This window comes from Lolium rigidum, chromosome 3 (genome assembly GCF_022539505.1).
Source record: "Lolium rigidum isolate FL_2022 chromosome 3, APGP_CSIRO_Lrig_0.1, whole genome shotgun sequence".
Lineage (NCBI taxonomy): Eukaryota > Viridiplantae > Streptophyta > Magnoliopsida > Poales > Poaceae > Lolium > Lolium rigidum.
This window is the reverse complement of record NC_061510.1, coordinates 59,617,621-59,638,312: the sequence shown is the minus strand read 5'-3', so window position 1 is coordinate 59,638,312 and position 20,692 is coordinate 59,617,621. Positions and strand designations below refer to the sequence as shown.

Sequence of the window (20,692 nt, the reverse complement as noted above, 5' to 3'; positions counted from 1 at the left end):
TGACAACTTCGGGGTGAGATCCGATGGCAGGAGGCCCATAAATAGCCCATCGCACAAAGATAGTACTGTTTGTTGTTCCTCGGCCCAGATCTAGGTAACCTGGGGGCCCGTCCACAACAACAAGTCCAGAGTGTCTCATCTCTCCTCTCCGCAAGTTCACAGGACTCGCCTCGCCATGGTCTTCCCTTCCTCGCTCGCTCCCTCCCCATTCGCCACCCCTTCCGGCACCTTCCACCGATCCCACCGCCCGGGTCCCGGCAGAGCGTCCCCAGCCGGTGCGCCCGGGAGGAGGCTCGCGGCGTACTCCTCGCCCTCTCCCGACGTCGTGGTCACGCGCGAGCACGGCAAGAACGCCAAGCTCGTCGCCGCGCTGGTAAGTCTTTCCGCCCAGTGGTGCTAGTTCTCGCATTGTTCTTCGGGATGAAGACCCGATTTGGGATGCCTTTAAAGTCTGTGCTCGCTTTGTGGTTAACCTGAACATTTGGTGAATTTTACTTTTATCGTCGGCTGTACTGTAGAGAAACGTGGTTGTACTGTAGAGAGACAAATTTTCGAGTTGATTTTGACCATTCTGAGCTGGGAGATACGCATTCGATAAGATTTTGGGGGAACTGATCACATCAATTTTGCAACCGGATTGTGCAGGAAAAGCATAACCTGCGCTCTCTGGAGCTTCCCCTTATTCGGCACGTTCAAGGCCCTGACACAGATAGGCTTCCAGCTGTCTTGCGTGGTAGGTGGTTCAGTCCCGTCTATCTTTTGCAGCTCGTTGTTTCTTTCATCAGTTTACATCCATTTGCTCCAACAGATACTACACTGCTTTCTGAAACTCGCAACCGAGAACACATGATTTAGTCACTTCACTATTCTGTGCTTACAGATGAGAAGTTTGACTGGATCACTGTAACATCTCCTGAGGCGGTTGCAGTGTTCCTCGAGGGATGGAAGTAAGACTCAAACATAATGCAGTTATTGTGCGCAACGTTGCTACACAAATAGAGTATATGCATGCATCGTTTCACGAGTCATTACACATAAGGGCTCCTTTGATTTGAAGGATAGGAAAAACATAGGAATAGGAAAGGTATAGGATTGGAATGACATGTTTACTTGAATCCTATAGGAAGATGAAGTTTGTTTGATTGTAGCAAAGGAATTTTTCCATGAGGTATGGGCTAATGCTTTTTTCCTATAGGAATTACACTACAAGATTCCTATAGGAATTTTTCCTATAGGCTATGTTCCTATGAATCAAACAACATGTATAGGAAATTTTCCCATAGGAACCAAATCCTACACAATTCCTATGCAAATCCTTTGAATCAAAGGGGCCCTAAGTCATGGACTCGTGGGACGAAGGTCCATGCGCTTTCTGTGATTCATTTGTTGGCTGACAAAGTAGATGATGTGTCTTACATGTGTACATTTTTTTTTTACTGAACTTTGTTTCTGCAATCAACTCATTGCTACATGAATACACCAGAACAACTCAAAAGTAATCTACGACGACTACCATGTTTGATGTACACAATAACTCAATGCCAGGGCTGCTGGAAGACCAAAGGTGCGAATAGCAGTCGTTGGGGCAGGTACTGCAAGAACTTTTGATGAAGTATTGCAATCTCATGATGGATCCCTTGAGGTTGCATTTTCTCCTTCCAAAGGTATCTTGTCCCATAGTTTATACTACTGTATGATGTACTATTCCTGCACTTTAATGACTTCATGCATCAAGAAGACTTGAAGTGTTTTTTTTCGGTACTTATTAGTTATTACATTTAACTGTTTACCAGCTATGGGCAAGGTTTTGGCCTCAGAGCTTCCAAGGTCCAGTGAGACTGTCTGTAAAGTGTTGTATCCTGCATCTGCAAAGGCTGGCCATGAAATTCGTGAGTTAGTTTGGTTTTCGTGCAGTTGGCATTTATATGTTTGCTATTTATTTCATTCCCTTCATTTAAGCAACATGATTTCTTCCTTTTTGTTTTATAGAGTGAGTTATAGTGATAATTATTAAGGGCTTTGCAAACCAATCCACATTTTAAATCTGTAATAGCTATATACTTGCAATCTTGTAATCAAATTTCGTAGTGTTTAACTTTTCTAAGTATATGTATCAATTTCAACTTCTTTTGTTCCTTACCTTGTGGTTTCTGTCTTCCACAGCAGCTGCATGATATGTTCAGGCTTTATGTTACTTAGTTTTGCCCTGCAATGCAGAGAACGGGCTGAGAGCTAGAGGGTTTGAGGTCACAAGACTGAACACGTATACAACTGTAAGATTTTCACTTATTTCATATTTGATTCCCGTTCCATTTCTGCCCTGATATGTATGCAGAACAAGTTACTGCATCTTTTGAGCTATTTCGGTGATATATGGTACCTATCACGTTCAGCTAATTAGCTTGATCTTTCCTAAATCTTTGTGGTACTAATTTTATTTGTATGTTCAGTATCAAGCTTCTATGAAGCAGCCTTTTTGTGAGACATCACATAATTTTGAGCTAGAACCAGAACGTGTGTTTCTCTCCTTGTAGGTTGTTTCTTGTGAACTGCTGAACTGTATGCAGTTGAACCACATAATCTCCTTGTGATATTGTATCTCGTGCAGCCTGCTTCCCCTTACCTGACTGTGTCATATTTGTCTTTTGTGAGTTGACTGTGGCATATCATGAGTTTCACCGTATATTGCACAGTTTATGTGCGCATTGACTTGGACTGCTTGTAATTTATGAAGCAGCTTTGTTTACAAGCAGGTACCTGTGCAAGATGTAGACCCGCAGATTTTAAAGCTTGCTGTTTCAGCACCAGTTGTTGCAGTAGCTTCTCCTTCTGCACTCCGGTAAACATGTTAACTGTATTTGGCTATGTTTTTCATAATTCTTGCTTTACGTAATTCGTACAGTACTCCATTGTAATATGGTAAGATAAAGCACATGTGCAACAGATCATGAGATACTAGCATTTAAACATGAGTGGCTATTTATAGGACCGTATAAGGGAAGCTTACTGATCACCAAGCACATCACTGTTTTTGTCCATATCATGAAGAACTTGCTATATGATGTTACTGTCTGTCTCCCTGTAATTAGTTTCATTTTGTACAAAGCTGCGGTCTTACTCTCTGTTTTGTTGTGTGGTGATGATGCAGAGCTTGGCTGAATCTGATGTCACAAGTTGACAACTGGAACAACTCAGTCGCTTGCATAGGCGAGACGACAGCATCAGCGGCTAAGAAACTCGGCCTGGACAGCATATACTATCCTGCAACCCCTGGACTTGAAGGGTACGCACACACACCTTTTCTGAACAACATTATCCGATTGTCATGGACAGTAAAGTTCGTTGGACATTCAAAATTTGGCGTTCACATCATACATTTGTGTGACTTACGCAGCCCTTGCCTATTGCATCGTAATCGTTTCCCATGTTGCTGTTGGCAGGTGGGTTGAAAGCATCCTGGAAGCGCTCAAAGCCCATAAACAATCATCAAGCTGAGACATTGGCAGTTCCCTTGGATTTTTCTTTGTTTCTTGTAACCTTCTCTGATTCTGCACTAGGCCCCAAACGCTCGAAGATGATCGCCTGTTGACCGGCAGATGTAGCTGTATATGTGTTGTTTGAGGTACATGTGTTTGATTCCTGCTAATCACAAACGGTGTGTGCTTGCACTGTGAAGAGAGACGGAACCGCAGCAGTGGCTGCGCATGTAATTGTAGTGAGGCGTGTTGTACGGAATGTAAACAACTATTCCGTGATTCAGACATGAAGTGCAAGTGTTGCTGGTTTGCACTTTGCGGTTGCCAACCAAACATTTGCCTTGCCATTGAGTTTTTTTTCTAGGGGATTCCCCTGTATCCTGCATCTGCAAAGGCTGGACATGAAATTCGTGAGTTAGTTTGGTGTCCGTGCAATTGGCATTTATATGTTCGGTATTTATTTCATTCCCTTCATTTAAGCTAAGGGATTTCTGCTTTTTTTCTAGAGTAAATTATGGTGAGAATTATTCAGGGCTTTGCAAATCGATCCACATTATAGATCTGTAATAACTTTGTACTTGCGTTCTTGTAGTTAATTTTTGTACTGTTAAACCTTTTTAAGTACTCGTTTCAGTTTCAACTTCTTGTGTTCCTCATTGTGTGGTTCCTGTCTTCCACAACAACTGCATGATATTTTCTGGCTTTATGTTACTTAGTTTTGCCCTGCAATGCAGAGAATGGGCTGTCAGCTCGACGGTTTGAGGTAACAAGACTCAACACATATATAACTGTAAGATTTTCACGTATTCCATATTTATTTCCCATTCTCTTTCTGCCCTAATCTGCATGCAGAACAAGTTTGCATGTTTTGAGCTATTTTCCGGTGATCTATGGTACCCATCATGTACATATTTAGTTTGATGTTTCCTAAATCAATGTGGAACTAATTTTATTTCTATGTCCATCCTTAAGCTTCGTATCAAGCTGCCCTTTTGTGATGCATCACATAATTCTGAACTAGAACCAGATATTTGTGTTTTCTCCATCTAGATTCATTCTAGTGAACTCTTGAACTCAATGCAGTTGAACCACATAATCTCTCGTGATATTATATCTTATGTTGCTTGCTTTCCCTTACCGGACAGTGCCATATTTGTTTTCTGTAAGGTTGACTGTGGCATATCATGAATTTCACATTATATTCCACGGTTTATGTGCGCATGGGCTTGGGCTACTGGTGATTTATGAAGCGGCTTTGTTGACTCAAGTCATGATATTTAATTCCTGTTCGGTTTCTACCCTAGCCTGCATACAGAACAAGTAATCCTAATCTTGTGAGCTATTTCCTGTGATCCTATGGTACCTATAATGTCTAGCTAATTAGCTTGATCTTTCCTTAATCTGTGTAATTCTAATTTTATTTGTGTGTTCAGTCTTAAGCTTCATATGAAGCAACTATCACGAAGACATCACATAATTCTGAACTAGAACCGAATATTTGCTGCCTGTTCGTGTATTCTAGTGAACTCTTGAACTCAATGCTGTTGAACCACATAATCTTATCCATTGAACCAATACTTACCTCATGATCTTATATCTTCTGCAGCTAGCTTTCTTTTACCTGACAGTGCTATATTTATTTGTGTAAGGTTGACTGTGGCATATCATGACCTTCAAATTATATTTCCACAGTCTATGTGCACATGGGCTTGGGCTAATGGTAATTTATGAAGCAGCTTTGTTGACAAGCATGTACCTGTACAAGATGTCGACCCACAAATTTTAAAGCCTGCTCTTTCAGCACCAGCTGTTGCAGTAGCCTTTCCTTCTGCACTCCCGTAACTATGGTATTGTACTTGGCTATTTTTATATATAAAAAAATAGTTTACATAGTCATACAGTGCTCCATGATAAGATGGTAAGGCATGAGTCCCCGTTTAAAGGAGCTTTTATTTTCTTATTCATACAAGGGAAGCTTACTGATCCACGAGCACACAACTGTTATTGTCCATATCATGCATAGATTGGAATATGATGTTACTGTCTGTATACAGTTTCATTTTGCGGAAAGCTGCTCTTTGACTTTCTTCATCTGTTTCGTGATATCATGATGATACAGGGCTTGGCTAATTCTCATGTCACGAGTTGACAACTGGAGCAACTCGGTCGCTTGCATTGCATAGGGGAGACGACAGCATCAGCAGCGAAGAAACTCGGCCTGGATAGCATATACTATCCTGCAACCCCTGGACTTGAAGGGTATGCATACACACGTCATGGACAAGTCGGTTTATTGGACATTCAGAATTTGGCGTTCACGTCATACATTCGTGTGACTTAGGTAGCCGTTGACTATTCATCGTATTCCATGTTGCTGTTGGCAGGTGGGTTGAAAGCATCCCGGAAGCGCTCAGAGCCCGTACACAATCATCAAGCTGAGATACTGACTCCTCCTTTGGATTTCTCTTTCTCAGTTCTCGTCGGTCGTCATAACCTTCTCTAAATCTGTCTCTGCACTAGGCTCGAAACTCTGAAGTCTTGAAGACAAGCATGGGTGACCGGACGCTGTAGCCTGCAGATGCGTTGTTTGAGGAACATGTGCCTGTTTCCTTCTGAAGCGCACACGGTGTTTGTGCCTGCACTGTGAAGGGTAAATGTGGTGAGGCATGTACACAAGTGTTCAGTTGCTATGTTTTTCGTAATGTTTGCGTACACAATCATACAATTACCCGTGCAAAGGATCGTTGTTAGATAGTAAACATAAATCCCTATTTATTGGAGCTTATGCTTCATTCATTTAAGGGCAGCTTGCTGGCCCACAAGCACACACTGTTCTGTACAGATCATGCAGAGCTTGGAATATGATATTGTTGTCTGCCCCCGGTGTTGATCACTGTAATTATTTTCATCTTGCACTAAGCTCTGCCTTTACTTTCTTACAACTGTTTCATTATGATGATGCAGGGGTTGGCTAAGAAACTTGACAACTGGTGCAACTCAGCGTCAGCGGCGAAGAAACTTGGTCTAGATAGCATATACTATCCTGCAACCCCCTGGACTTGAAGGGTACGCACGCACACGCCATCGTCCCTTTTCTGAACAACATTATTTGGTTGTCTTATGGACAAGTCGGTTTGTTGGACATTCAGAACTGTGCGTCCACATCATACATTGGTAGTATGACTTACGTACGTATCCCTTGGCTATTGTATCATCGTCGTTCTCCATGTTGGTCTTGGCAGGTGGATTGAAAGCATTCTGGAAGCGCTCAGAGCCCGTAAGCAACCATCAAGCTGAGACATGGACTGCTGTCTTGGATTTTCTTTCTCAGTTGTCGTCAGTCGGTCGTGGTCGTAACCTTGTCCCTGCATGAGCCTCCGAAGTCTTCCAAGACGAGCATGGCTGACTGACTGGCCGTTGTAGCCTGTAGGTGCGTTCTCTGACGAACATGTGCTCGTTTCCTGCTAATCACACGCGGTGTATGTGCCTGCACTGTTAAGGTAGACGGAACCGTAGCATCGGGCAGCTGCTGCGCATGTAAATGTGGTGAGGCATGTAAACAAGTGTTCCGTGATTCAGTGCAAATGTTGCTGGTTTGCAGTTCCCAACCGAAACATTCGCCTTCCCATTGTGTTTTTTTTTTTCTGTATTATCCCCGTGGAGGCAGGCAGCGCCAACAGTCCATGTAATCTTCTCGGGCCGAAGGCCCAGATATGCACCCCAGCCGTTCTCCGTCGGTGCTCTCTGTCGACGAAAAATGAGCGAAAATTCATGTAAGTTCTTGTCCTCTGGGAGAAGAGCGGCTGCCGCATCGTGGTTGGCGTGCGAGGTGCGTTTGACACGGTCGAAGTGAATCATCAGCGGATAAGTTGCGCTGCTCATCTGAACACCGCGCTGAGGACCCATTAATTCGAGTCTTGGCTGTCTGCACTCTGCCACCAAGACTCCAAACATTTGAGCTCACCTACGTTGTTAGCTAGCTTCCCCCAGTCGGTGACAAATTCTCCTAGACTATTTGGTGATCCTTGTTAATATGGTCATCGCTGGCTGTCAGCGTCTTAAGCTAATTCAATTCAAAACTACTGTAGGAGACATATGGCCGAGGAGAGGAGTTCGACGAGGACAAGTGAAGTGTTTGCTCCGGTCAAGCTATGCAGGTAGCAGCCCGGAGACTCCTGGATGGAAACCCGTCCACGTCCAGAACCTAGCAAGCAGACAGAGCACATTTCCTTATGAAATGAGACCAGTTAAGCACACGTCTGCCTCACCGGTTGGTGTCTCTGCTGCAGGTCGTCTAACCCTCGCTGATTAATTAATCACGGGTGCAACCTGACGGGTGACGGTGCGAATCAGTCGACTCGCCGGCGCCGTCGTCCAGGACTGCTGAGTGCGTGGAGGCATCAGCCTATCGGCAGAAAGCAGCAGCAGCTTCAGCTTTGCGAATATATATGCGCGCATTGAAACAGACGGCGAATTTAGCCGATCCCCTTTCCGGCCGGCCAGTGGAAATATTCGATCCCAGCTCACCAAAAGGTGGCGAAAAAATGGCAGAAAGCCTTGGCAATTTGGCGCAAAAGAAAGGATGCTGATTGTTGTGAGCCCGGCCAAAACGACACTATGGCGCCGTACCATTTTTCCTTATCTCGCCTGACCGGCGTGTATTTCACGGTGGCTGCGTCCCTGGAGATCCATCCGTCGACATCGGCTGTCATTTTCCGCGAGAGGAGAACCGGTAAAGGTTAGCCAGCCAAAGGCAGCATCTCTACATGCGGCTGGTACCGAGGAATGAAAGAATTTTAACTGCCCTTTTACGTATCTGAAAAGTAGAGTTTTATTGCGGTGCACCGTGCACGCACTCCCTCTGTTAGGGATCATACGACCTATGAGCTTTTTAAAATTATTAGATAGGGGTATTATAAAGCCTCTCTTATTTATTCTCCTCTTCCCAATGCATGTTCTCTCTAGTACTCCCTCCATAGTGATTTCCAATTATGTAATTTTTGTGGCATATATCTTATATTTTGTTGATTAAATTTGTAGTTAAACTTCTTTCTCGAAATGTGCAATTGCCCTCTAAACCGGTACGGAGGGAGTACATAGAAAACTATTGGTGCATGCAGCAATTAATAAGGTTAGTTATATTTTTTTGAGTCTTAGTAATCACAGTTGGAAGTATCATATAATAGCTATCATGTAGTAGTAGTATCATATCCTAGTTATATTTATTGATTTGTAGAATCTCAATCCAAAATTGTGTACAAGATTTGTTTGGAATTAATTTTTATAGTTCTACGTGCTACGATACGGTATCTTCCTATGATACTACTATCATATCTTTCATTATTAATTGATGTGACACATCAGTTTTTTGCATTCATGTAGTGCATGATACACGTTATAATACCTCTATTGTGGGTAGTCTTAGCGAGTTGGCCTTCGGTCCTTATAATACCTAACGGAGGGAATACTAGTGAGAGTTGTTGGAGAAAGGCACCGATAAATCAATGGGATCAAGGAAATACGCTACTGTAGTTTCCTAAAACATAAGTCATGTAAATTTAGTAAAAAACCATCATCTTGTAAATTTGATCGAATTTGTACTAAAAAGCACTACCATCTAAAATACTAAATCAATATCAATAGATTCATCATAAAATTTATTTACTCAGTATATTCATTCAACATTATAGATTGATTTATTTCGTAATTATTTGATCAAACTTAGCATGGTTTAACTTTTAACTAATATATAACTATAGAGGGGGTGAGTACACAAGGAAAGTGATGCCGTCAACCTCCAGGAAAAAACGATCAGGAGGCGATGGATTCAGTTCCCAGCCGACTCCCACCGGCATCACCGATCTGCCCCAAGTCTGTGGCCTTTAGGCCATGGAGGAGGGGAGGATCTGGTTTCCATCGGCGGGAGGGCTCCGTTTTTCTGGTTTTAGGGTGAAGGTTTGGTGGGACGGTGTGATATCCTGGCCCAGGGCTTAATAGGATTGATAGGATACTCATACCAACAAGTTGCAACTTCTTTTCCGGAATCTCATCAGCAAAGAACTCCGAGGTTAAACGTGCTTGGCCCGACGTAATTTGAGGATGGGTGACCGACCGGGAAGTAGTTCCCGGGTGCACACGAGCGAGGACAAAGTGCGCAGGAAAGACATGTGTTGGTCTGTGGGGCTAGTCTAGAGATCCTAGAGAGCTGCCAGGGGTAACAGGCCCGGCCAGGGGTGGTCGGGGTGTTACATTTGGTATCAGAGCCGACCTTCGCGGTTACACGGGCGTGTGCGGGTCAGGGGTTCGGGCATGTGGCGCATGGCTGGTGTGGCCCGTCGTGGCACACGGCATGGCACATGTGTCGGCACTGGACGCACATATGTGTGCCAAGAGGGGACGTTCCTGGCCTGGGGCTGATCGACGAGGGCGTCGATCTTCTAAGGGGGGATGAGTGTGATATCCTGGCCCAGGGTTTAATAGGATTGATAGGATACTCATACCAACAAGTTGCAACTTATTTTCCGGAATCTCATCAGCGAAGAACTCCGAGGTTAAGCGTGCTTGGCCCGGCGTAATTTGAGGATGGGTGACCGACCGGGAAGTAGTTCCCGGGTGCACACTAGTGAGGACAAAGTGCGCAGGAAAGACATGTGTTGGTCTGTGGGACTAGTCTAGAGATCCTAGAGAGCTGCCAGGGGTAACAGGCCTGGCCAGGGGTGGTCGGGGTGTTACAGAGGGCGCTCAGGTGGCGGCAGCGATGTCTTCTCCAATAAATTCTCCCCAGCTTCAGCCCCATCTCAGCGGCGACGTCGAGAAGCTTGTGGGAGTGGTGTTGTTCTCGAGAACCTTTTCTGGCTAGGAGGATCTTCGGACCGTCATGGAGCTTCATCAACGGTTATTCCTTCTTCCTCATCTCTGGGACGGATGTGGACTTCTTGACCCGTTCGGCGACTTCCCGTCCGCATCCAACGCGTCATGCCAACTGATGAAGGAGCGGCAAGGTTGAAGACGAAGGACATCTCAAGAATTTGGTTGTAATTTTCCTTTTTGTTGACTTGATTTGTACTGTTGATGTTTCTTTTAATGCTAAGGTTTTTTTCGCAAAAAAAAAGGAAAGTGATGCCCATATGCTTCCAGTACCGGTACCGCTGCTAGTGCAACAACACATTCAAGTTAGACGCGTTGTGTTTGAAAAAAAAATTAGACGCGTTTTTCATCTGAAGATGAAAATGTGATGTGTCCTGTGGCGCCTGACTCGGACAAGGACCGGACGTGGATTGGAGGAGGAAACTGCGCGCTAGATCTGCCGTGCTACGGTGCGCGTCCACGTACTGTAGCCTGGAAGGGGAAGGCCTGATCCCGATCCCACTCAGCATGTTCCGAGCTCTATCCCTCCGTACTCGCCTACTAGGTTGTGCAAAACCATTCCTGCAAAAGGGTGCAAAACAAAACATCGCAGGGGCAATGAGTGTGGTTAGTGGCGGAGCTTAGTGGAAGTTGCTGGGGGGCAAAATGAAATTCATAAGTTCATGGGTGCAAAATACACAAAAATCCATAATTTAGGCTCTTCAAAAAAAATCTTCAGTGCATGTGCAAATCATGGGGAGCGGTGGCCCCCCTGACATGCACTAAGCTCCGCCACTGAGTGGTTCGGCGAGAGTAGTTTCCCTGTAAACTCCGCCTTTGTAGACTTGTAGTAGGTGTTTACATTTGTTCAAAAAAAAAGTAGGTGTTTACATGGCGAGGGCAAGGTGTTGTGATTGTGACTCTCTGCTCCGTGTTCTCCACGGATGATCAAACGAAAATGGCGCTACTTCCCCGCCGATTTTTTTTTTTTTTGAAAATTAAAACCATTTATTGAAGTCATAAACAAGTTACATACAACAATGTGCAACCATGCACCTTCAGACTTGAGAGATTTGCTGCAACGGGGCAGTTATCTTTGTTATGACTAGCTCCTAAACAAGAGAAAAGACAAGTTTCTATATCATGAAGTCTGTAGGCTTCCTGAGCTTGTTTATGTGCTACTTCATTGAAGGATTTATTAATCTTGAACACCCTTGACTGTTGATTCTTTGTATTCTGCACAAATTGATTCAAAGAAGGCATGATGCTCCAGTGACCAGGATAGTTTTTTGGTTCTCTTTTTGCTGCTGCTTCTGCGAGTGTGAAGTTGTCAGTCAAATAGTTTGTTCTTCTAAGGTGCAGCGCCTCAGCTACTGAAGATCCCAGCTCCATGGCCTTTGCTTCGGCATGCAGAACAGAGTTTGCCTTGGTCTTTGCGGCGATGTAGATTGCATGGTTGATGCCATCTTCTTCGAAGATGATGAAAACCCCTAGTCCAGCATGTTGAGGAGTATCTGCAGAATTAGAAATAGTGGAAGTGTTGTTGTTTTTCCAGGCTGCATCTGTGTAGATGTTTGGTCCTGCTTGTACTCTCTCTTTGTCAATCTGCAAGGAGATAAAGTCTTTTTTAATTATTTGGTCTTTCGTAACTTCACCTTGTGTCTTGATCTCTTGGATTCTTTCAGTAAGTTGCGCCTTGGCAGCATGGATGACTTGGAGAACTTTCCATTCCTTGGCATTGAAATGGTAATCGCACCTCGCTTTCCAAATAAACCAAAGAATAAGAAAGATTAGTTCTAAGGAATTTGGATCCTCGTAATTGTCCAAGAGGAATTGAATAAAGTGAGAAACAGTTGTCCCTCCTTGCTGTAATATGCCATCCACTCTTAGGCATAAGGGAGATATGAACCAAACAGCCCTGGCAAAATCACAAGTAAAAAATAAATGAATATCATCTTCCAGTAGTCCACATCTTCTGCAGTAAGGAAGCACGTGATTAGATCTTGCAGCAACTCTAGTTGCTATTGGAATAGCCTGCCGGAGTAGTCGCCAAGCAAAGGTTTGCACCCTTGGAATCATAGTCTTGTTACTCCAAACCTGTTTAAGAATCCCTGTAGTTTGAGCCATAAGATTAGTGTTCTGCATATTGGTATTCATAGGATGAGGTGGTTTAAAAATTTGGTAAGCACTCTTAGTTGAGCAGATCCCGGAAGGAGTGTGCTTCCAAATAAGAGTATCACCATCACCAGTAGGATCGATCGGAATCTCAGCTATTATTTGAGCATTATTCCGACCAAATAATTGAGCAATCAAATTCATATTCCAGGTGTGAGTATTTGGCAACCAAAGATCTGAAATTGTAGAGGGATACACAAAACCTTGGTCTTGAATTATAAGATGATCATGAATATTCTTCCAGAAAGGACACCAAGGCGAGTTCCAAATATTAGAGTTACCTTTGGAGATCTGCAGAACACAGGAGTCGATAAGACAATCTTTCACTTTGAGAATTGAACTCCAGAATGCAGATTTTGGAACTGAAACCGGAGACCTCCAGAAGGAAGTGTCCGGAAAGTATTTGGATTTTAACACTTTTGAGGTAGTTTCTTCAGTATTGACTACAATTCTCCACGCAGCATTGACAAGTAAAGCCTTGTTAACTGCCTCTAAATCTCTGATTCCTAAACCTCCTTCTCTTGTTGGTTTGCATATTTCTGTCCAAGCTTTCAAATACAAAGGCTTGGTCGCATTTTCATCTTGAACTCCAGTCCACCAGAAATCTCTTATTACTCCTCTTATCTGCGAGAGTAGCTTTTTGGAGAACATAATATTTGCCATATAATAAACTGGGATTGAAGAAAAAACAGATTTAATAAGAACCAGTCTAGCAGCATGAGAAAGCTTATTCGCCTTGTAAGTAGACAATTTGGCTTTAAATTTATCTAGAACAAAGGAATAAGCTTCATTTCTGTTTTTTGCAGGCATGATAAGAGGATGTCCTAAGTGTACCGATGTGTTATCCATACTTTGAACCGGAAAGAGAGATTTAATGAAAACCTTTTGTTTATGAGTAACATGCTTGCTAAAAAGTATAGATGATTTTTCCCAATTAGGAGTTTGTCCAGAGGCTCTGCAAAAAGTATTGATAGCATCTCTGATGACCAAAGAATCCTCGGCATCTGCCTGTCCACATACGATCAGATCATCTGCAAACATGAGAGAATGGATGGCAGGGCTGTTTGGACCCAGAGTTATTCCTTTAAGGTTTTGACTATCAAGATGATCTTGAAGTTTTGACTATCAAGATGATCTTGAAGGGACTTCCCCGCCGATTGATGCTGCCGTTCCCAGAATGGAAAGAGAAGAATACGCATACGTAACAACCTCCTTGTCTGTTATGTTATGCTCTTATAGATTGCTTATTAAGAGGAATGTAGGGTGTTTGTCAAAGCTTTTAAAAAAACCTTTTTTTAAAAGATTATCGGGTGGAACCACCCGACAAAAGCTGCTATTAATAAACTGGAGTACAAGAAGATCCTAAGAAATACAATGAATTACAAAGGGGTCAAGGAAATAAGCAACGAGGACCCTAGAGGGAACTCGGAAACGCGATCAAGCCCTCCGTCCTCCTCCTCCTCCAGATCGAGCTCCGACAACGGACTGCGACCTCGCCTCCAGGGAACAAGCCACTTGGAGACGAAGCACAGGAGTACACCGATGGCCGGAGCGGAGCAGCGGTGGAGCGACAACCCTACTACCATTTGGTCCGACGCGAAGACGGGAAAACGCCATTGAAACATCAGAGAGAAGCTCCTCTTCGAAACCGTCACCGCCGGCAATCGAAATCCGCAATCAAACCACCACCATGGGGCTTGAGAAAACGAGCGAGAGAGCCAGCTGCGACGAGGACTGCGTCAACAACTAGAGGGAGAAGCACAAACTGTCCAGCATCTCCCGCCCCCTCGCCTCCACGGCCGGTCAGGTCGAAAGAAAACCAAGCAATCCGCCTCCATGCCCACCTCCCCCGCCACCATGGCCGACCAAGGAGGCAAGGAGGCAACCTTCTTGTTCGGCTGTTGACTCCTAGGCGCCTTATCGAAGAGGGTAGCCGTCGACGAGCTCCAGTCCAAGATCCACCATGGATCTGGAGAGAGGCCGCCGGCGACGGGCCACCTGGTGCCGCGCCAGAGCACCAAAGAGGCACTCAGCCCCTGTCACCTCCAAATGGAGTCCTTGACGACGACTCCGACCAATCCCCCTCACCACCAAGGCCGGCCAGGAGTGGAAGAAGAGGTGCCATCAGGAGCTCGAGAGATGACGAAGGCCTTATTACGGAGATCGGTCGAGGTGGAGGAATCCTGGACTCCGACCTCCGGAGCAGCAAGAGCACCTCCAAACACGGCCCGCTCTAGATCTGGCCGAGAAACCAGGGCTTCAACTGCACACCTAACCGGCAAACCGTCGGGAACTACTCCTATCCTAGGAAACCCTACTCCGGCACCTCACCTCCGCCACCTCCGGCCGGCATCGCCGCCGAAGGGGCTCGGGATCAACCCGTTCTCTCAGAATCGCATCTGTCTACTGTAGCAGGAAGAGAGAGAGGAAGGGGGAAGTGCTGTGTAAAAAAAAAACCTTTTCCAATCCGCTACGATCTAGTAGACGTGATCGTCTGGCAGTCTACTACTACCACTGTCGCCTAATTGAGTAGTTGAATGTAATAATACAGTTGAAGAATCATAAGAGCATCTCCAGCCGCGTCCCCCAAAGGGACTTGGGGCGCGCCGGACATAAAATGCGTTTCAGCCGCGTCCCCCAAAGCCCATTTTTGTCCGGCGCGCCCCGATACGGTGTCCGGCGCCCCGAGTCCGTCCCCGTCCCACAGGGGACGCACCGGGCACGCCGGACACAACGAAAAGCGAGGCGAATCGACGCGGGCCCGACCCATCAGCGGCTCGGAAGGCTAAAATCCCGTCGCCTACCTTTGGTCAAGCGACGTTAATGGCGTCCCTGTTTTCCCAGGCGACGCAGGGACGCGTCTCGTCGTGCATGGTCGTGTGGCCGTCCGCGCCGGCGTTATTGCGTGCAACCACCCGCCGCCGTTGTTTAAAGACGCCCTGCAGCTCTCACCGCTCACAAACCATCTCGTCGCCGCCGCCTCCCCCCTCCCAGATCTTCTCCTCGCCGCTCCAAAAATGTCGAGCTCGTCCTCCCGCAAGATCGCCACGGCGAACGGCTTCGGCCGCGGCAGCCTCAACGTGCCGGAGGCGTGGTCGTTGTACCACGCCCGGTATCCAGTCCCGCCGGACATGCGGCTGCCAAGCAGCGGCGGCTGGAAGATGGCCGTGAACAGCATTGGCGTCCCGCCGCCGCCGAAGCCGCGCACGGACCAATGGAGGGACGCCATCAAGGCCCGGCGGGCTCAGCTCACCACCGAGGAGCGGCTGGATCCGACGTGGGCGGCCAACAACAACGACGCCTGGTGGATGACGTACTTCAAGGCGAAGTACGACGTCGAGATGCACAGCACCGCGGGCTCGTCCGCGGCCCCAATAGCTGGAACAAGGATGGCCTCGCCCTGTTCTGGGGAGTTCCGGGGCGCACCCTCGAGAACGTCATCCGCGACATCCGCAACGGCGCTCCAAGGTTGGAGATGCCGTCGTCACCGCCGACGTCTCCTCAATGGCAGCCGAGGAGGACGACGTACTCGTCCTCCTCGCACTCTTCTTCCTCAGGACCGGCGCGATCGACGTCGTCCTCGTCGTACCGGTCGGCGCCCTACACCGTCCCCAAACGGGAGGTGAAGGAGGAGCCGGCGACGCCCGTCAACACGAGGCGTGGCGGCAGCGGTAGCCGACGGCAGCAAGGGAGGCGCGGCGGCGCCCTCCTCATCCCGAAGCCGGAGGTGAAGGAGGAGCGGAGGAAGCGTCGCGAGCGATGCCGCCGGCGGAGTACGAGCGGCGAGCGGCGGCTCATCGCCGGCGGCCGACGACCCCGAGGACTGCCCGGGTCCGCGGGTGGCGTTCTTGGCGTCCATGAACGACAAGGACGCCCGGAGGGGCGACCTCGACGCGGCGATTGCCATGTCCATCCGCGACTCCGGCAAGCCGCCGGTGGACCTCTCCGACGACGGCGAGGCAGACCAAGCGGCTTGGTGAAGGACGAGCCCGTCGACGAACCCGTCGACGAGCGCGTCAGCGTGAAGGTCATCACCGACGACATGTACAACTTCCGAGCGAGTACTACGACGCCTCCGGCCGTCGCAAGTGGTTCTAGATTAGGTTTAGTTTAAATTTAGTCAAATTTCGTTCGAATCTATGTAATATATGGCAAGTTTGGATGAATCTCGCTTAAGTTTAAAATTTGCGAAATTTGGTTTGGGGGACGCGACTGGGGAGCGACGTCCCCCAAACGCGGCACGAACGAAACACGTCCACCAAACACTCAATTCAGCACGATTTGGGGGACGGTTTAGGGGACGGACCGAAGATGCTCTAAATCAGTTTAGATTGTCGTGTGCAGCGCAATGGCCTGTTCATTTCAGTATACGGATGGCGAATCTGCAATCGAATTTCTGCGTGCTACAGGGCGGAAGCAGCCCAGGCGCTCTCGGCCGCACGATCCAAGCGGAAAGCGACACCGCACGACCACCACAAAGCACGGCCGCTGGGCCCCACCGCCAGAGTCCGGCGGGCCCGTACGGGATTCTCGAGCGACCCACGTGGGCCCTCACCCGAGACCCACCCTCAGCGCGCCACGTACGCGGGTAAGCGCGGCCCCCGGTGCGGAATCCTCGGGGACGGCGACGGACGAGATTCCCGGCCGTTGGATCGACCGTTAGGTGGCCACGTGTCGACCGCCCAGCGGAGGCCAGCCCAGGCTGCTGCTGCGACGGAGAATGGTTGGGCTGTGTAGCTAGCATACTGTTTGTGGTTTAAAGTGCAGGAGCAACTGCAGTGTAGTCCCCCCCCCCCCTCAAAAAAAAAAACTGCAGTGTAGTCTCTGTTTGAGTTTGTCCCATTTCTTTTCTGGGTGCTCCTGCGCATGAAGATTTGAAATTGGAATGCGAGATACTCCTCGAGATTTGAATTCTCTTCTCTCGTTCCGATGCTAGCCATGATTAGGCAGCAATGCTCGAGGTTTCGCTTTCATAAATAAATGCACCGTAACCAAAGGGAATGGCTGGTTCTGGCCGCATATAATTTGTCTCGCTGGATGCTAGGCTTCGAACCCTGCTGATGACCTGCAAGTTGGATGCCGCATGATCCAATGCTTCGCTTCATCAGAATGTGTGAGATTTTCTCGCCTCTTAAATTAACAGGAAAAATAACATGTCACGTCTTTTTTATTTCTCGCTAGGGTAGGCATTCCAACCAAGACTGGATAGTACTATGCGATATTGACTGGCTTGAAAAAATTCTAGGCTCATCCATCACCATCATGCGGACCAGTAGGCGTATTTTTCTTTTCCAGCTGCATAGGGGCCAACAACAGTATATGAGCATGGATATGTGAGATTTTTTCCCTAATTGATTTAATAGCTGAATTTTGTCCTGTTTTTATTCTTGTTAGTGCAAGTGTCAGCTTACAACTTTGACAATTAATGATTTGTACTCCCTCCCTCCTAAAATAAGCTGCTCAATTATAGACGTATTTTTCAGTGTATTTGTGTCTAGAAAAAGTTAAGCAACTTATTTTGCGACAGAGGAAGAACTTATAATATGTCCATAAAAAATTGTATAAATATGTATGAAATAGAAGATATTTTTTGCAAGACGAATACAGTTGTACAATCTAAACATTTTGAATCCATATAATTTGGTATATATTTTTTGAAACGGGGGCAAATAGACTTTGCCTCATTCGATTAATTAAGGAGAAGTTTGAAGTTTACAAGACTTAGAACACCGAAAAATAGCCCGTCTTTACTCTCCCGGCATGAAATCACCCAAACACTTGGCTCCCGCCAAAACCCACAATCTCGCCTCGTACTTAATCCTATCGAAGACTATATGCGAAGGAGCAAGCTTGTTACGGAACAATCTAGCGTTGCGCTCGCACCACACCTCCCAAGAGACTAACAAGGTGAGAGAGGTCATAGCTTTGCGGTTGATCGTTGCATCATGCGACATTTTCCTCCACCAAACCTCAATAGAGAGGACGGCCCAACGTGATGAGTCAAGCTCCGGGATGCCCAACCATTCTTTAGTCCTAGTCCAAAGACGCATGGTGAAGCGGCAATGAACGAAAAGGTGGTCCACCGATTCTGTGACTTGCTTGCAAAGAGGACAAAGACCACAATGTGGCCACCCCCGCTTCTCAAGACGGTCCGCCATCCAAATGCAATTTTGATTAGCAAGCCATGCAAAGAACTTGACTTTTGGCGGTGCCCAAATTTTCCAAACGTATTTATCCATGTCCGAAGCGGTGGACCCAAAGAATTGCATCTCATAGGCCGACTTGGTGGTGTATCGCCCATGCGGAGTAAGCCTCCAAAAGATATCATCGTCAACATCGTGGCGAAGGGTGATGGTATTAATGAGGGACCAAAGAGCGACGAATTGGCGAAGGTGTTCCAAGGTAAAAGGTTGTCCTAAGTCAATCTTGGTGATCCAAGCATGATCATGAAGGGCTTGGGCAACTTTCCAATTTTTTCTTTTGGAGGAGTTGAAGATTAGCGGAGCAATATCAAAAGGCTTCCTCCCATGAAGCCACGGGGCGTGCCAAAAAGGTGTTTTCTTGCCATTCCCAAGAGTGATGGAAGTGGCGGCATAGAAGATGTCCATATCGTCGTTGTTGCAAGGGTTACTGTAGCCAACCCAAATCTTGTTGGGGTCTTTCCACTTGAACCAAGGCCACCGGAGACGGAGAGCCGTAGCAAACTTGGCGGTATGAAGGATGCCAAGACCACCCAACTTCTTGGGGTGACACACCAAATCCCAATTGACCTTGCACTTGGCACCGGAAGTAGTGTCTTTGGCGGACCAAAGGAAAGCTCTTTGGATCTTGTTGATGAATTTGATAGTCTCCGGAGGCACCAAGAGCGGAGTGAGATGGTAGATGGCTTGGGAGCCGATGACGGATTTGATCAAGGCGGTGCGGCCGGTCGTGGTAAAAAAATTGCCATTCCATGTGGGAGCTTGCCGGCGCACTTATCCTCAAGGAATTGGAAGTCCACCCGTCTCAAGGAACGAACCAAATGTGGCAACCCAAGGTACCGTATAGGAAAGGAGGTTCTTGCCGCCGGCACCCCCTCAAGAATATCATCAAGGTCAATGCCCACACATCTAATTGGGACAACGGAGCTTTTCTCGAAATTTGTATGAAGCCCGGTGACCAACCCAAAGTGGCCAAGAATGTCCGCAAAGTTTTGAATATCATCCTTGAAAGGGCCAATGAAAACCGCCACATCGTCCGCATGAAGGGAAGTCCTAAGGATGGATCCCCGACCCCGAAGCTTGTGGAGGAGGCCCAAGTCCGTGGCATGCTCCAAACTTTGCGTGAAAGGGTCAATGCCAAGGACAAAGAGAAGCGTGGAGAGAGGGTCTCCTTGCCTCAACCCGCGACCATGAGAGATTAGTGGGCCGGCCACCAAATTGAGAAGGACACGCGAGGTGGAGGTGATGAAGAGGGCTAGTACCCACTTGCGGAAGCGGTGGGGAAAGCCTCGACATTGAAGGAGGTCGATGATATAGTCCCAACGGATGGAGTCAAAAGCCTTCCAGATATCAAGCTTGAAAAAGAGCGCCGCGGTCTTGTGCTTGTGGAGCCTTGTGGCGAGGTTTTTGACATACAAGAAGTTGTCATGAATACTTATTGTCTTGATGAAGGCACTTTGCGCATTAGAAACGAGGTCATTCATAAAGGTTCCAAGCCGTAAGGCAAGCATCTTGGCAATAATCTTGGCTATGGCGTGAATCAAGCTAATGGGGCGGTAGTCTGAGATAGCCCCGACCCCATCTTTCTTGGGCAAAAGGGCAATGTTCGCGGAGTTGATCCAATGGAAATTCTCGGAGTGTAGGCTTCCAAAGAGTTGGATGACGTTCATAACATCCACCTTGATAGTGTCCCAACAAGACTTGAAGAAGGCGCCGGTGAAGCCGTCCGGACCCTGGGCCTTGTCGCTAGGCATTTGGTTGATGGCCTCCTTGACCTCTTCCTTGGAGAAAGGCGCCCCAAGGCAATCCAAGTCCGGGGTAGTGAAATGTAAGCCCTCCCAAAAAAAAAATTGACACAATAAGCCATCCCAATTGAAATCGAGCGAACGAGGTTGCACCAGACCCATAGTCTCATGGAAGTGGTTGTGGATGATTTGCTCCTTAGCCTCATGTTCGGTGACCCAACCATTGTTGTGTTTGAGCCTAAAGATGTGG

The 20,692-nt window shown here is 47.1% G+C and overlaps 1 protein-coding gene across 1 annotated transcript; it reads left to right on the top strand.

Moving 5' to 3' along the window:
• Nucleotides 1–175: 175 nt before the first annotated feature.
• Nucleotides 176–3,809, top strand: LOC124696310 (uroporphyrinogen-III synthase, chloroplastic-like). The gene is made up of 9 exons (XM_047229045.1): nt 176–373; nt 646–733; nt 881–947; nt 1,546–1,664; nt 1,794–1,889; nt 2,218–2,273; nt 2,754–2,839; nt 3,149–3,283; nt 3,441–3,809. Exons 1-9 carry the CDS (start codon nt 176–178, stop codon nt 3,493–3,495), a joined length of 900 nt encoding a protein of 299 aa, XP_047085001.1. The 3' UTR covers nt 3,496–3,809.
• Nucleotides 3,810–20,692: the final 16,883 nt, after the last annotated feature.